At 32.1% G+C, this 16,074-nt stretch overlaps 1 protein-coding gene, 2 long non-coding RNA genes and 1 pseudogene across 3 annotated transcripts; 2 read left to right on the top strand and 2 right to left on the bottom strand.

The window, feature by feature from the left end:
• Window positions 1-866: 866 nt before the first annotated feature.
• LOC141686050 (flotillin-like protein 6) lies at window positions 867-2,279 on the bottom strand (annotated as a pseudogene).
• Window positions 2,280-3,237: 958 nt separating this feature from the next.
• On the top strand, window positions 3,238-4,093 carry LOC141684142 (uncharacterized). The gene is made up of 3 exons (XR_012560555.1): window positions 3,238-3,368; window positions 3,454-3,537; window positions 4,018-4,093. It is a non-coding gene; the product is annotated as an uncharacterized LOC141684142 (long non-coding RNA).
• A 910-nt stretch (window positions 4,094-5,003) lies between these two features.
• Window positions 5,004-5,498, top strand: LOC141683911 (uncharacterized). The gene is made up of 3 exons (XR_012560490.1): window positions 5,004-5,096; window positions 5,169-5,267; window positions 5,409-5,498. It is a non-coding gene; the product is annotated as an uncharacterized LOC141683911 (long non-coding RNA).
• Window positions 5,499-9,290: 3,792 nt separating this feature from the next.
• On the bottom strand, window positions 9,291-12,417 carry LOC141686049 (protein FAR1-RELATED SEQUENCE 5-like). The gene is made up of 7 exons (XM_074491112.1): window positions 12,378-12,417; window positions 11,790-11,966; window positions 11,130-11,745; window positions 10,756-11,032; window positions 10,070-10,534; window positions 9,503-9,924; window positions 9,291-9,463 (listed from the first exon to the last, which is right to left on the bottom strand). The coding sequence occupies exons 1-7, from the start codon at window positions 12,415-12,417 to the stop codon at window positions 9,319-9,321; spliced, it is 2,142 nt and encodes a 713-aa protein (XP_074347213.1). The 3' UTR covers window positions 9,291-9,318.
• Window positions 12,418-16,074: the final 3,657 nt, after the last annotated feature.

Genomic DNA, 16,074 nt, shown 5'->3' with positions numbered 1-16,074 from the left:
GTTTGACAGACACTTGTATGATGATTAGATCTGATTATAGATTATTTTTTGCTTATAATATAGGCTTACACAGTGTTGTGGAGATTTAGTAATGATTTTGTTAATATATAATTACGCAGGAGATTATTAGATTAATGTTGTAATTTTTTGTTGTATTGACAGTCATATAATCAGGTTTGTGGTGATTTAGGATGTTTAAAAAAATTAGGATATTTCTTATTAAACTTTTGTTTTATTTTGTGGAGCAGATGTATAGGGCTTATTTAACAAAGAATTAGGAATAGATTTTTGTAGATAGTGTAATGAGTCCTGAGAGTTGTGAGTCTTCAAATTGGATTCCAGAGAAGCTGCATTATGTTTAGTTTGGTATTTAAAAACACTTTCTGTTCTATTTTTCGCATGTATTACGATGAATTGTTGTGTAATTTCTAGTATGGATCATGTATGTACAGCAGGATTAAAGTGAATATAAAGGACATCTTCGTTTTCTGATTCTTGCTCTTATGTACTTAAACCGATAATTGTAGCCGCTTTAACCTTTTATAGCATTTCTAAAAATACAGATTTATATGGTTAATTTACATTTTGCATTTAACATGAACTTTGAGTGTGCTCTGTATTTTACGGGTCGAGATCAGCTTCTTTGTTTGCAATGTCACCTATGTAGCACATCATATGTTCTTGGCTGAACTGTCTGATTTGGTTTTAATATTTGTTATGGACCAAATTCATTGACTAATTTTAAATTAATGTGGTGATTTTTTGTTGTATATGATTACGCAGAAGATTTTTAGATTAATGTGGTGATTTTTTGTTGTATTGACAGTCATATAATCAGGTTTGTGGTGATTTAGTATTGTTGTAATTTATTCTTTTGGTGATTTATTGATGATTTTGTTAGTATGAGTAGTTATGGTTTTAAGAATGATGTGGTGATTATGCAGATGATTTTTAGAATAATATTTTTCATGAACTGTTTTAAACAAAGGTGGAAGCATCTTATAAACTTCCCCAATTCCTTTTATACTATCCCCATCTCCTCTATTTTCTCCATTATACCAAATGCTAATCTTAGGCTGCAATCTTCTCACTGCTTCGTTGTTAACCTTTGCGATTTCTTGGTACACTCCCCCATTAATCACAAGTAATCTCTTAATTCACTGTAATTGCCTCCCACGGCTTTCAAAAGTGTGCTTACATATGTGCCTTGTGCTTGTGATAGTGCGACTAGTCCTTGGGCTTCCTTTTTTTTTGCATATAATTTGAAACTTGTTGTCGGGTATAAAATGTTGCATCGGTTATGGCTTTTTGAGCTTCTGCTTCCTTTTCCTTTTGGTATAGAATTGCTTCTGTCTCCTTTTGTTTCTTGTACAACTCCCAGTTTGCTTCTTGTACCTGTGTTTTAATTAAATGGCAAGTGGAAATTACAGTGATAAATATCTAATTATAGATTGAGAGTGATACTACTGAAAATCGATCACTAATTTGTTCTTTTGCAGAAAGAAAATGTAAAAAGAATGTATGATAAGGAATTGTGAATGTAATCATCAAGTAATCCTCTCACTGCTTCGCTGTTAACCTTTGCGATTTCTTGGTACATTCCCCCATTAATCATCAAGTAATCTCTTAATTCTCTGTATTAAAGTTCGGAGGTGTAAAAGGTAGGAAACGACGTTAATTGTTAGATTGACAAAGTGATTATGTGTGAAGTAGTTAAATTTTCTACGATTTTAGGCTCTTAAAATTAGGGTGTTATGACAAGGGGTTAATATGTATGTCATGCAAGTTTTTAAAAGTTCAATATTGATCACCTTGGTTTCATATTCAACACTAACCTTGCTCAAGAACTCAGCCTTGAGCTTCTCCGTCTGAGTCAATGCATTCATTATCTCCACCTCTTTCTGCAAATCTGCCTCTCGTAGTGTCATTGCCTTCTTTACCTCCACCTCAGCCACATGTGCGTCTTTCGCCCACCCTGGCTTCCTCTTCGCCAGCTACTTCAGCCTCCCTCTAATTCTCAAAAACCTTCACCTCCACCTTTACTCTTGTCTCCTCCTTCATCCCCTGCCCCTGCCTTTGTGTCGAAATAATATTGGTCTCTGCATCAATTTTGACATGGTTTGGGAGCTTGTCAATAATACCCTGAACAAGCTCTTTGACATGGTTTGAGAGCTTGTCATGGGGAGAAATGAGCTTGGCATACTTCAAAAGGTTGTCATTGTCGAGGCGCGGGCCAATGGTGAAGACAGCAGGGAGAATCCATGCTTTTTTAAGCACATTGATAATGTTATCAGAGGTGGTAATTTATTGATGTTATGATTAGGATTTTGGTGATTTAGTAATGATTTTGTTAGTATGAGTAGTTATGACTTTTAGAATGAGGTGGTGATTATGCAGATATTTTTTGTTATTCTTACAATTATGTAATGATTAGTTCTGATTATTGATAATCTTTTGTTTTACATATAGGCTTAGAATTACGCAAAAATGTTTTTATGTATCTTTTTTGGATATATTGAGACTTATATGATGCTTGGATTATGATATTTGCAGGTAGTATAAGACGGAGCGCACGCCTTATACTACATAAACTACGCAGACCAGTTGCTGGCCCAATTCACATTAATTTGGAAGAAGCCGAAGTTGAAATTATTGACGCGGGAGGCAATAATGTAGAAGATAATATAGCTGTAGAACAAGAGATAGAAAATGATGTTGATAAGGTGATTAGTAATATACAAACTGATGAACCAGCAAGAGGTATTTCCTTATTTCTTCTTGTATAAAATTATTGTCTTATAAATTCATCCATTATATTAGTACTTGTCTTCTATTACAGTGGTTTGATGTTTGGCAGTATAAGTGTCATAAATTTGAAGAGTTTAGTGATATTTTTTGATATTAAAAATGGAGTGTGGTTTATTCCGTTGTGTTACTTAATTTTGTTGCAGAACCTGAAATAGAAAATGATGCTGAGCAGATGATTATCAATGTACAAACAGATGTTCCAGCAGGAGGTATTTGCTTTTTTAATTTATAAAATCATCCTCTAATGTTTTGTTATAATATTAGTGCTAAACTGCTGAATTGCCTTAAAATATTGCTTTTTGCAGGGGAAGTTGTTGTTTATAATTCGGATGATGATTTTGTAAATCCAGCACCGTGGTCGAAAAAAAAAATGAAGCATGTGAATCAAAAAAAGTCAATAAAAGACTTGTAGTTAAGGTAAAATCATATAATCTATTGGGTATTAACCAGTTAACTAATTGTCTAATTTTGTAGGGGGGAAATGATGAAAAGCAAAGAAAAAAACAAAGAGGAAATTACGGGAATGATAAAGAAAAAAGAAGCTAAGAATCATAGATGAGGTATATAAATCACCTTAGATTTGCAGAGATTATTTAATAGTAAAAAACATTTCACCATTGAATTTATACTTCATATTTTGTTTAGGAAACTGATGAAGACGTTCACGGACAACAAAAAATTGTAAACAACGAAGCAGAAATGAATGGAAAGATGAGAATTCTGAAAAAGGTAATTTGTAGCATTTAAAATTTTAGGAGTGAGTTACAGGTGCTATGTAGCTTGCTAGCTTACCCACCTCACTATACTTTGTTGTTCTTGGGGTCTTCATATTTTTGAGAGAGAGAGAAGTGATTATTTAAGAGACTTATGGTGAGATTTTACATGAATGAAACTGTGAAAGTGTTGTGTTTATAGGTACGCTAGTACATGAGTGTAAGACTACTCCTTTGGTACCATGTGTACATCTATTTTAGATACGAAACATTAAAAAAATGAAATGATACAAGAAAAATGAAGAAATGTGAATAAAGTGACGGAAATATTTAATATTTTTTATATAAAATTAGTGTAGAGAAAAATAGTTGTGAATATAAATGAGTGTAATTAATTTTATATTATAATTTTTTTACAAATTTGATAAATTTTAAAATATATAAAATTGGATGAAAAAAGTATTAATATGTTTAATACTTGTAAATGTGTTTCAAGGGGAAGGTAAAAGGGAAACCTGAAAGAAGAATAGTGAAAGGAAAAATTGAGCAAAGAACTGAGATTGCAAAGAAGGTACAATCAGTATCCATTTTGAGAACCTTTTTAATTGAATACACATTAAAATCAGCACTATATATTACAACATGTAGAAACGTAACTTTTTACGTTGTGCAGGATGATGACATTGCAAAAATTCGCAACTCCCCTAGGTTGCTGACTGACATGATATATGCACTGTCAGATGAACAACAACAATGGGTTAGAGATGCCGGTTTTGAGAGTCTCTTAAATTTTGAGTTGGTGGAAATCCCCCAGAGGCTAGCTTATAAGGTTCTTGAAGCATTTGATGACAGAAGTTGCACATTAATACTGAAAAGGGGGGATATAGAAATCACTGAGCAAGCTGTGCACGATGTAATTGGACTGCCATGTAGAGGAGCAGAAATTGAGTTTGGAAACGATGAAATAATTAGTGAAAGAATTGATAATTGGAGATCGCAGTTCCCGGTCACTGAAGGCCAGAGTTTGGTACAAGCTTGTGAAGTGGTTGATCGCATTAAACAAACAGGGGAGGTCAACGAAATTTTTAAGATGAACTTTCTGGTGGTGATGACAAACGTGTTGATACGATCAAACACTAATAATTTTGTGAGCCAAACGATTCTGTCTTTCAAAGATAACCTTGACAAATGCGCCAATTATAACTGGGCAGCATATTTGATAAAAAGTTTAGTGATCACAAAAAAAGGTGGTTGCGGACTTCTTCATTATTCTATATCGGACCAATGATTATTTTGCTCGTAAGTTCTGTTTATATGTAAGTAGATAGAATTTGAACTTTTACAAAAATTATTTGACCACTTGTTCATTTTTTACAGATAATGTACGTTGATCGAGTATGTTTTCAAGGCAAAAAACTTATCCTAAGACTTTATCCAGCTTTTAGAGGATGGACAAAAGAGAAATTGAAGGAAATGGAAGTGATGGAAGCTGAAGACAATGCATTTGGTTCTGGAGTAATTTTGAATTTGGCAACAATAGAATAATTGGAAGAAAATGAGAGATTATTTTGGAAGGTAAGTACAATACACACATTTGTGTATTATCCAATGTAATTTGTTTCTAACAATTTTTTTTTGAATGTTTAGAGAAAAGCTTATACAGAAAATGAGGAAGAAGTTCCTCAAAATGAAAACGAAGATACAGGATTCAATAATAGACAGAACATAAATGACAAGCCAAATGAGGTATATTCATGCATTTAATTCTTTTTTTTAATTGATCATCACAATGTCACAGAAAACCACCACAAACACACTTAACTACCATAAGACAGATAATTAACCATATAGGTTTATATATGGCTAACTTTTAACATCTTCGTTTAGGAAAATGGTATTTCAGAAATTGAGACGCGAGTGGCCCAAATGGGAAAAGACGATGTAGAAGATGTTAATGGACAGAACGGAGCACATGAGGTATATCAGTTCATTTTTTTATTTAAATATTATCATAGCATTGTCAAACTAACCACCACACACAATAGATTTCACCATATATATAACAATGTAATTTGTTCTTCAGGAGTGGTGGAACACACTTAGTATGAAGGCAACTTTATTGATAGAGGCAAATATGGAACTAATTGAAGCCAAGAGTCAATATGAATCTGAATTGGAAAAAGCAAAACAATTGCATCCAAATGACGAGAAAATTGATGAAATCGAGATGAATATTAAAGGCTTGTTCAAAGCAAATAAATGGATCGATAGTGAGAGTTATGAAGACGATTTTCATAAAAATGACAGCATTCCAATATTTCCAAGTCAAGAAGAGCAAGCTCCCATTGATACATTTACTGGAGTTGAAAAAGGTGAATTACCACCAGATCATGATGACTATCTGGACATTATAGATTGGTTAAAATCTCCCGAAGGGATGTTGGAGATTGAAAAAGATTATGAAGATCAATTTTGTCCGTCATTCTCTCTTGGAATAAGTCAAGTCTGCAAAGAAGTGATGGAAGAACATGGAAGCGACATTGAAAACAAAAACCCAATGCCACCAAAAGAACTGGACAAAAAGACAAAAAGAGAGATCAAGGTGGGACCAGCTTTCCGGTCACCATACATACAGAGAAACATTGACATCAATTCAAGTTACTCTAGGCAAGAAATTGCCGTCTACAGGTGGATGATAGATGAAAATATGGATGACACGTAAGTGTCTACAAATCACTACCTGTATTATAATAATCACCTACTGTATTACACTAATCACTTACACAAAATTAGCTAAAGCACCACATGTTAGACATTAATCACCTAAAATAACAACACTAATCACTTACACGAAATTTATTTTAATTAGGTAACGATGCAATTAATGACAATGACAAATCCGGCTATTATAATGTTAACAGGCATCTCTTAAACGGTAGTGTTTAACAGTTAGTACATCGAGTCTCCTGATATTCTTCAATGAAATAATATCTTAATGGCACCTAACTACTATAATCAGTAGTATATTCAAATCCTAGCTCTTAAAAGTGGTCGTTATTAAATTCCACTAAATAAATGGTTCATACTAGTTGCATGTCAATTTTAGGTGACATTAAGTGACTCTTACACTCAGGAGCCCATCTTAATACTGCTAATTGCTGTATTAAACAGTCTTTTTAAATGATTAAAATTCTTCTTTTCTGCCACAATTTTCCTCCTTGTCTGCTAAGTTAAAAGTATTTTATCTTAATCTCCAAGATTTCACAACTAATTGACTTAGAAGTGCACCACAGAGGTGTCTCACCTAATTATCAATTCATCAGTGCCACACCATGACATGGAATTACTTTTAGTTTATAAATGAGTACTTGTAGTAGGCAGAGATTATATTTTCTTGCTCATTATTTTCACTGAAAATAATATGTGTCCTAGTTAATAATGAGATATATTATTAAGTAAAGCACTACATATTAGACATTAATCACCTACTGGAATACACTAGTCACTTACACAAAATTAACTAAAGCACCACATGTTAGACATTAATCATCTAAAAGAACAACATTAATCATTTTATTATTTACAGAGCGAAAGTTTTTGTCTCTGGGGATTACACATGTTTTGCAGAAGTGCTCAAGACACTAAAGCCAAAAGAAAAGTTATCATGTGATGTTATCGATATATGGTCAATTTTGATGAATGCTAGAGAAAATTATAAATCCACAGAATCACCAATGCGTCTCTATATGGATATTGGTCTTTCGGTAAGCATTTGTGTATTATTATTATTTTCTTGAGAGCTTATGTGATAATTATATTAATGTATTAACTTGATAATCTCAAAAATATCCAGATTGCACCTTTGGATGAAACAAAGACTAGAGAAGCACAATATGAACTTTTTAAAAATGATATGAAGCATTATTTTGAAAGATACCCAAGCAGAAGGATAGAAAATGCTGATTTGGTATGTCTCTGATGCATAAAAATATATTCTTTATTTTGGAACTTTTATTTTGGAACTACAGACTTAACTGTTTAACACAAAAAAATATGCAGATATTTTTCCCGGTGCTTGCATATGAACACATGCACTTGATCAGCTTCAATTTAAAGAAACCAGCATTTGAAGTAATTGACAATATTAGGCGAGGGAGAACTGCTTCAAAGCAGTATGGTCAAAAGCCTAAAATGTTGGTAAGTTGAAGTCAAACTAGATTGTTATTTAAATCAACTCTTTAATTTTACTAATCTTAAAATCGAAAGTGTAACATTAATTATAAAATGCAGCTCCGACACTTTGTGAATTACTTGATGGAAAATAAGCTTGAGTACATTGCACATTCATTGAAAAAGGTCACGCCTATGTACATGGTAATGCCCTGGCAAACACTAGGCAATTACATGGATTATGGAATATTTTTGATCAGACATATGGAAACGTACAAAGGGGATCCAAAAACCTGGATAACTGATTTAAAAGTTGAAAGTGTAAGCACATTTTCTTACAGAAACACATAATCACTGTGAGAAATGTCATATTTTCTTTCTTTAAACTGAAATGCTTTTTTCTGGTTTTACTCTTTAAACAGGTTGCCCAATCAGCGCAAATGTTAAAGCTTCGTGCAAAGTACTGTCACGCCATTCTAACATATTCTCTCAACGAAAAAAGAAACCACGTACTGGATGAAGCAAAATTTTTATACAACAAAAAGGCATCAGAGAAAGTGATGAGCATAGTGCTTGCAGCAAGTGAAGGAAAAATTGCAACTATCCACGGAAGGAAAGATATTAAAGGCAAGGTTTTGTTCCAAGATGATGACACCCCAGAAGAAGACACACCTGAAATGTGAATCAATTTCATACCATTAAAACTACTTCAATATTGATCTGGCTTAAATATTGAGAAATTAAATTCATCATCTGAGATGTTGACATTTTCTATAACTATGAAATGAAAATCAAAATTTATATTGACTTAATTTTTGTGATCATTTTGTTTGGATGCATTAAAAGGATGCCTGATGAATCTCGCTCGTACAGGAAAATCAGGCATCCAATAAGCATATCTTGAGTTGGTACTGAGATAGGATCCCCAATCACCAGGAGAAAGGTTCATTTCACTTTAGCCTCATAAGATAAAAAGCTCTCATCTGTTCATGTTGGAGGAGTTCTAATAATAGGACTTCTGGTCATATATATCTTATCATGTATAAAATATTGGAACATGATATGCTTAAATTATAGGAAAGGTACAAAGAGAAAACTTAAAACATTCTCTCATGGAATGCCACTGTAACACTTGGATACTAAAACTAAAATGCAACAAAATATAATCTCTTTTACTATACTGTGATACCATTTTATTTTGGTTCTGTTGATACCATACTATACAAGTTCACCACAAAGATTTTTAAACTTTTAATAATGCATGTCATTTTGGTATTGTTGATTATGACAAATTAGACATAACTCCATAAAATCACCACAAAGAACTGAAATAATCACCAATATTACAATGTACTAAAAACCTATATTAAATGTCAAAATAAAAAGATGTCATTTACATAAGTGACAAATTACAAAAATGTTCTGCAAATTCAGAAAACTAAATATAGCAAAAAAAGAAATATACTTCACAAAAACATTCTGTTAGAAAATTTTTTAATATACCTATTTTAATATCGATGAAGTCATTTACATAAACGAAACACTTACAATCCACAAAAACATCTTACGAAAAAATGAAAATAATTGCTATCTAAAAATGTATATTAATAGTTCAATGTTGCTCCAATCAAACAGCCAGGCGTTTCTTCTTTTTGGGACAAGCCGCAAATTGCTCCCTTTTTGGACAACCTCTTTTATCGTGCACATACGAAAGACATAATGAGCACTGCCTCTTCCTCTTCTTGGCTTTCACTATGGCTTTTTCCCTTTCGCTAAGAAGCCTCTTTAGACCAGAACCTTTGTTTTTACACTAGAGAGGTGGATGAATAGTAATTTTTCCATATGGCTGCTTACCTATTAAAGTTGCCAAAAAATCTTTTTTGGTAGAAACATAATCATCATCACCCAGAGAAGAATGTAAATCTGTGATTGTTTTTCTAACTAGCTCGAGTTTAGTAAGATCACTCCCTGCTTTACTCACACACTTATGGAAATTAAACCATATATTTGTCACTTCCGCAGATACAATCTCCATATTCAGAACTTCATTTGAAACAGCAACTTGTGACGAAGGCTTACTTTCAGCATTTTTCATCCAGCGATTAAGAAGAAGTCGCCTAGGTATCTTGAACACTTCAAAATGATTAAGAGCACAAAACGCGTGTCTGCATAAAATGCCGCACAAAAGGAACTTCTTACAAGAACAATTAGCATGTGTCTTACTGACTTCAACCTAAAACACAAAACAAAGAGTTACAATGCAAAACTAAACAAATCATAAAAAAAATCACCAAAAGAAATGGATTAATCATTGATAAGAGAAAAAAATTTGACTGGATACAGATTAATCACAAAAATAACATGAACTAAAAAATTACCTTAAAAATCATGTCTTTCATATTGACATCTCTCATTTCATAACACTTAATGCCATTTATCTCCGGGCCAATAGTTTGAATTCGCATATCATCACGAGCTGCCACAATTTTATCTTGCACTTTGTAAAAAATTTCACGCGTGTATAACTCCGCGACATCATCCTCAAGGAAGAATTTAGTAACAATAGTTGGTTTACTAGATATAGATTCATGATTCAATCTTTTTGTTTCGTTACGTTGCTTATCCATGGCACATTCAAAGCGAATATAGAACTCTGATAATGTACTGCCATTTTGATGAAAATGACTAAAAAAATAATTCTCACTTTCAGATCTAGACGTCGTCCGAATTAAACCATGCATTGGCTTATCATGAAAATATGCAGGGATCCATGACTCTCTCATATCATACATATCAGACAACCAAACATGATCTTCTAACTTGAATTCTTTCATAATTGCTTTCTAACCTTCTTCAAACTCATCAATATCTATACTTGTGGACCATATAACCTTTTTAATCTTTTCCATGAAATCAGTTTCTTTGCACTAGAAGTTGCCTAGCTACAAAATATTTAAAAATACAAAGATCAAACAAATAAACAACTAAGAAGGACAACCACATCACATTAAACAACTAAATCGCCACTCTCATAAAAAATACAAACAAAGCAAAATAAATATACCTTAGCAGGGAACTTTTCAGTTATATGCCACATACACAAGCGGTGCCTGGTAGCAGGAAGATCATCGGTTGCTTTAAAAACAGCTGGTATGGCCTGCTTCATAGCCGGACAATGATCAGTGACTAAACAAATTGGATTACGATCCATAGCCTTTAAAAATGTTTTAAACGCCCAAGTGAAATGTGTTACATCTTCTTTTGAAAGAAGAGTAGATGCAAACGTAACACACTTATTGTGTTTATCAACACCTGTAAATGGAGCAAAAACCATGTTGTACCTAGCAATAACAGTAATAAAATGACAGTTATTAGAAAAACAATAATAAATCACTACTAAAGTCTCAGCCCTAATCATAATTTAAACATGGTTCTTACTTGTTTGTATTGAATGTTGGATCAAATGAGACCGCATCACCATAAAGCTCATAATTCCTTATTGACGTCGAATCAGCCCAAAACAGTTTGGTAATATGGCCAACAGAATCGACTTCATACTCATAAAAAAAAGAAGGATATGTTTCTTTTTTCACCTTGAATTTCTCAATTAACATTTGACCATCATAAGGACCAACATAAGATTTTAAATCTCGATCAAAATTACTGAAATCCTTTAACGTAGCTCCAACATTTTCATAACCCCCAACCAACTCCTTCATGAATCTAAAGGATTTACTTTTACCAATGTTCACTTTACTAGCATCAAACACAAAGTTCATTGAGAATGTAGACATTTGACGATTACTTTTCAAGAAATGGCTACAATCTTTGGGAACAAATGGATGATTATGTACTTCAACAAAATTGGAGACATAATACCTCTTTCCAGGCATAAATTTTAGCACCATTTTAGCATCACAACCGCATCTGAAAGACTTAGTCCTCCTCTTCTTAACTGATTTGCTATTATTTTCATTAAAACCAGATTTGTTGCAAAGCAAATACTTACTTATTACAGTACCATCATCATCAGTTTTCTCAGCACTACGACGAACTTCAAATCCATATAAGTTTGCATACACCTTATAAATTCAATACCAGATTCCAAACTTTCAAACACTTTGTTCACAAACGGTTTCGCATCATCTTCAACAGAAAAAGGAACATAATACTTATGTCCACCGGGACTAACAGAAAAACCAGAATCAACTTCTCCATTTTCATTACCTTCAATACTATGACTAATGTCAAAAGTATTATCAACAAAACTGACTGCTGCAATAAATAATGTACAAACATATTAAAATCACTAAAAATCACCGATATAAGGATAAAATAAACGAACAATTATAAAATTTAAATCTTGTTAAAAAATTATTGAATTTTAAAAATAAAATAACATAATCACTTATCATATACAATAGAACAGAATCATAAGTCTAAAACACAAAAAAGCACCGATGTAAATGAAAAATCACTAAATTATAACAATTTAAAAACAAATATCATAAAATCAATGTATCAACATGAAAAATAACATAATCACAACTAATAATCACCAAAAACTATAAAAACCAGAAAATCACTAAGATTTCTAGAAATTAGATAATGAGAAGATAGATACAACTACGAAAGGTAGTTGCATCAAAACATCAATATGAAGTGAAAGCAGAAGCTTCGATTTACCTTGATTTGAGCTAATCTTCAATAAATCCTCAGAAATCATGACTAAAGCATAAAACCGGCGAATCGAAACTGAAACTGAAAACGATGACCTCAATGATATCGGCGTTAAGAATTTTCGATTAATATCAGTTTAATCGAAAGTTTGATGGAGCTCAGTGATCAATGATGAAGTTAGAGAGAGAGAAGGAGGAGATGAGAGAGAAAAAACGGTTAGGCAAAGTTAATGAGCTTAATCTTTGTCTAATAATAGTTAATGTATAATAATATATATTTAATAATTGGATGGCTAAGATTTAAGGATTGCACTAAATTTGAATGGCTGAGATATGATCTCATATCTTATATTAAAAAGGGTTCTCATTTGAGCAAAAGCCTATATATATATATATATTGATAGGGGATAAATAAATCATAATTACGTAATTAAATATTGCATTGATTACACATGATTTGGACTACAAGGCCCAATAAGAAGATGTATGACATTCAGACCAAAAAGGTTAACACATTGATCAGGCGTGACCAGATCAGACCTCATGGAACAAAGAAGACCCAAAACCCTGAATATTAACTAATTTCGTAATTAATTAATAAGGGAAAAATCAGATGATGAGAAGAGTCTCAATAAGGACATAAATCCTTGCAGATTAGCCTCTAAGGGACCCAAAAGGATAAGGAATCAGTTTCCTACCATTTAGGACTCCAAAATCCATTCTAATTCTGAGACTTGACTACCAAGTCCAATTCAGGGATCCCAACATCTATATAAGGGGTCTCACCCTATAAATCAGAACTACATTTTTTGACTTGATCATTGGCAATCAGCAAGGTACGTAGGCATCTTGTTAAGGCATATTGAGTCACGAAACACAAGAGCAGTCAAATCGAGCCCCGAAGCTCACGTTCCTTGGTAATAAACACATCAATTATATACCTTAGTTTTTTATCCATAACAAATACATTTACATATTTGTGATTAATAATATTATTTATATACTTTATTGCGTAAATAATGAAAGATGATATAATAAGTACACTATATATATTTGGATAACAATGATAAAACATATTATTCTGTAAACATGTTTATTTTTTTCCGAACTTAAATGTTTTCAACGAAGTAATGTTTTCATAAAATATTCCATGTAAACTAATATATTTTTACGATTTAAATTACAAAAAAAATCCGGCCCGAAAAAAACCCGGTTAGGCCCGCCTCGAGGGCCCAAACGGGCTCTGACATTTTCGGGAAGCCCGTCCCCGCCCGGCCCGGTCAAAGTCAAAGCCCGAAAAGCCCGGCCCGGTCAAAACCCGGGTTTTTTAAGGCCTGGTCAAATCCCGGCCCGGTGGACCTTTTGTGCATCTCTACCTGTGATAAATTACCAATGATTGATCAGAAATTATTTGACGAAGTATAATTGAAAACTGTAATAATCCCTCCGTCCAAATTAGGCCATATTGAGTTGAAAATCATTACTACTTATTTCTTTCCTCCATTTATTTGTACTATTTTTAAAAAAATGAAAAAATAACATAGAAAAACTAAAAAATAAGTAAAATACTTGGATCAATCAACATTTTAGATATAAATGAGCTATAGTGAATGTAAGTAACGGATTTGATTATTTTATATTATAAAAACTTTATCACATTAGAAATGTTTTGAAATAGAAAAAATTGGAAGGAACGTCCCGAAAATAAAAGTATAAATAAATGGTTAAGACAGAGAAATATACCATTGTAATTTCCATCTAATTTATTTTAAATATATGAAATGTTATCATAATGTACTATTATTTATTCAAATAGATTGTTTGATAATTGAAACACGGTTTATACTAAGTTATAATAACCCGGACGAAGTATAATTTGATTTAACCTCCATTTTGGTTAGCACATCTCAGGGCCATCGGATCTTTCTAATCAAATAATCAGAACACTATAATAGTTCAATTCACATGTTCAAATCGAATCCCAACAAAAACAAATATTATTCAATATTAAAATAATGCATTCCTCAAACATCCAAGTTCGAATCTGTCCAACAACAAATATTCATATTTCTTATATTTGAATCACACCAATAACAAGTATTTATATTAGTTATAATGTTAAAAAAGTTAATAATTCAAATTTCAATCATATATTATTTGATATAATCTTGAAATTATACACATTTAAATTAAAATAATACTCTCTTCGTCCTTTTAATTTGTTATCAAAAGAATTGGGCACGAAATTTAATAAATATGTATAAAGTAGTGAAAATGAGAAAGAAAAGTGGGTGAAGTGGTGGAATCCATTGATTTTTAATGTATAAAAGGAAAATAGTGGGGTAAAAGTAGTGTGAAAAGGAAGGAAAAGTGGGAAAATGGTGGAACCCATTGACTTTTTTTAGTAAGTTTTGAAATGTAAATAAATGAATGAGACATCCCAAAAAGGAAACCGTAAAGAAATCAAAAGGACGGAGGGAGTAATTATTTACATCAAAATTTTAAATAAAAGATTAAGTAAAAATATATGAAAATTAAAGGAAGATGTGTATCGCACGGGATTTAAACTAGTATTTAATAATAATTAAATTTGAAATGTCGAATCAAACTTGAAATCTCAACTTAATTTTGAAAAGTAAAATATTTTACGATATCATGTTTATTCAGGGATATATATCGGATCCCCCGACTTTATTACCACCTCTGTCACATATTGTTTTAGAGATCATTGTTGTTGCTAGTATTCGTGATTCGTTGTAACTCAAAGTTAAGGTTAATGACGAAATTATATTCATGAGACTGGGGATGGGCCCCAATGAAATTTGACTCAGTAGTCATATATTTTGTAGTTAAATATAAGGTGCCCCCAGCCTCTCCACTAGTAAATCAAACCAAAAATACTCAGTATATTCCCCTTATAACGGGATCTAAGGAGGGTAAGATGTACGCAGACCATGCCTTCCGTGAAGACCCTCGACTCAATACAAGATAATTTACATGTGTTTATGTGTGATACCTGAGCCCATTACATACTTCACATGTGATTTAATTTCGAACCCTAATAAAATTTATGCCCAGAGTTAACAAAAATAAACTTTAAATCGAAGATCATCCAAAACAGATATTTATAGAGAAATACATACAATGTTACATATCAAACTCATGTTCTACACTAAAAACATAAAAAAATATTAGCAAAATGAGTTAATAAACAAAAAAAAGCAAAAAAATACAAGAGGAAATGATGAGAATAGTACTGGGTTGTTGAAATAAACCTTAAATTATAGACAAAAATAATTAAAAAAAATAGAAAAGACATGGTTATACAAAGTGAAAGAAGCAGCTTACTATTATGTGATTATGAAGCTGATAATTTGAAAAATTAATGCGATAATTGAAGATGATATGGGCGTATAATTTAGAGTTAAGGGGATAGATACATGGAGATTGTATGTATATGTCTGAAATATAGAGGGAGTGAGAAAAACGGTCCCTATTTATTTATATTATTTTTGGGTTGGGGAGTAACGTTAAGAAAATGAAAAGATAGCAAAAAAAAATTAAAAAGATAAGTAAAATATTGGGACCGATCAATATTTTAAATATAAAGGAGTCATAGTGGATGTAAGTAGTGGATGTAATTAAAATATTTTACGATATCATGTTTATTCTCGGATATATATCGGATCCCCCGACTTTACCAC

Source organism: Apium graveolens, chromosome 9, assembly GCF_009905375.1.
Source record: "Apium graveolens cultivar Ventura chromosome 9, ASM990537v1, whole genome shotgun sequence".
Taxonomy (NCBI): domain Eukaryota; kingdom Viridiplantae; phylum Streptophyta; class Magnoliopsida; order Apiales; family Apiaceae; genus Apium; species Apium graveolens.
The sequence above is the reverse complement of the archived record's forward strand: the minus strand, read 5'-3'. Positions and strand labels throughout refer to the sequence as shown.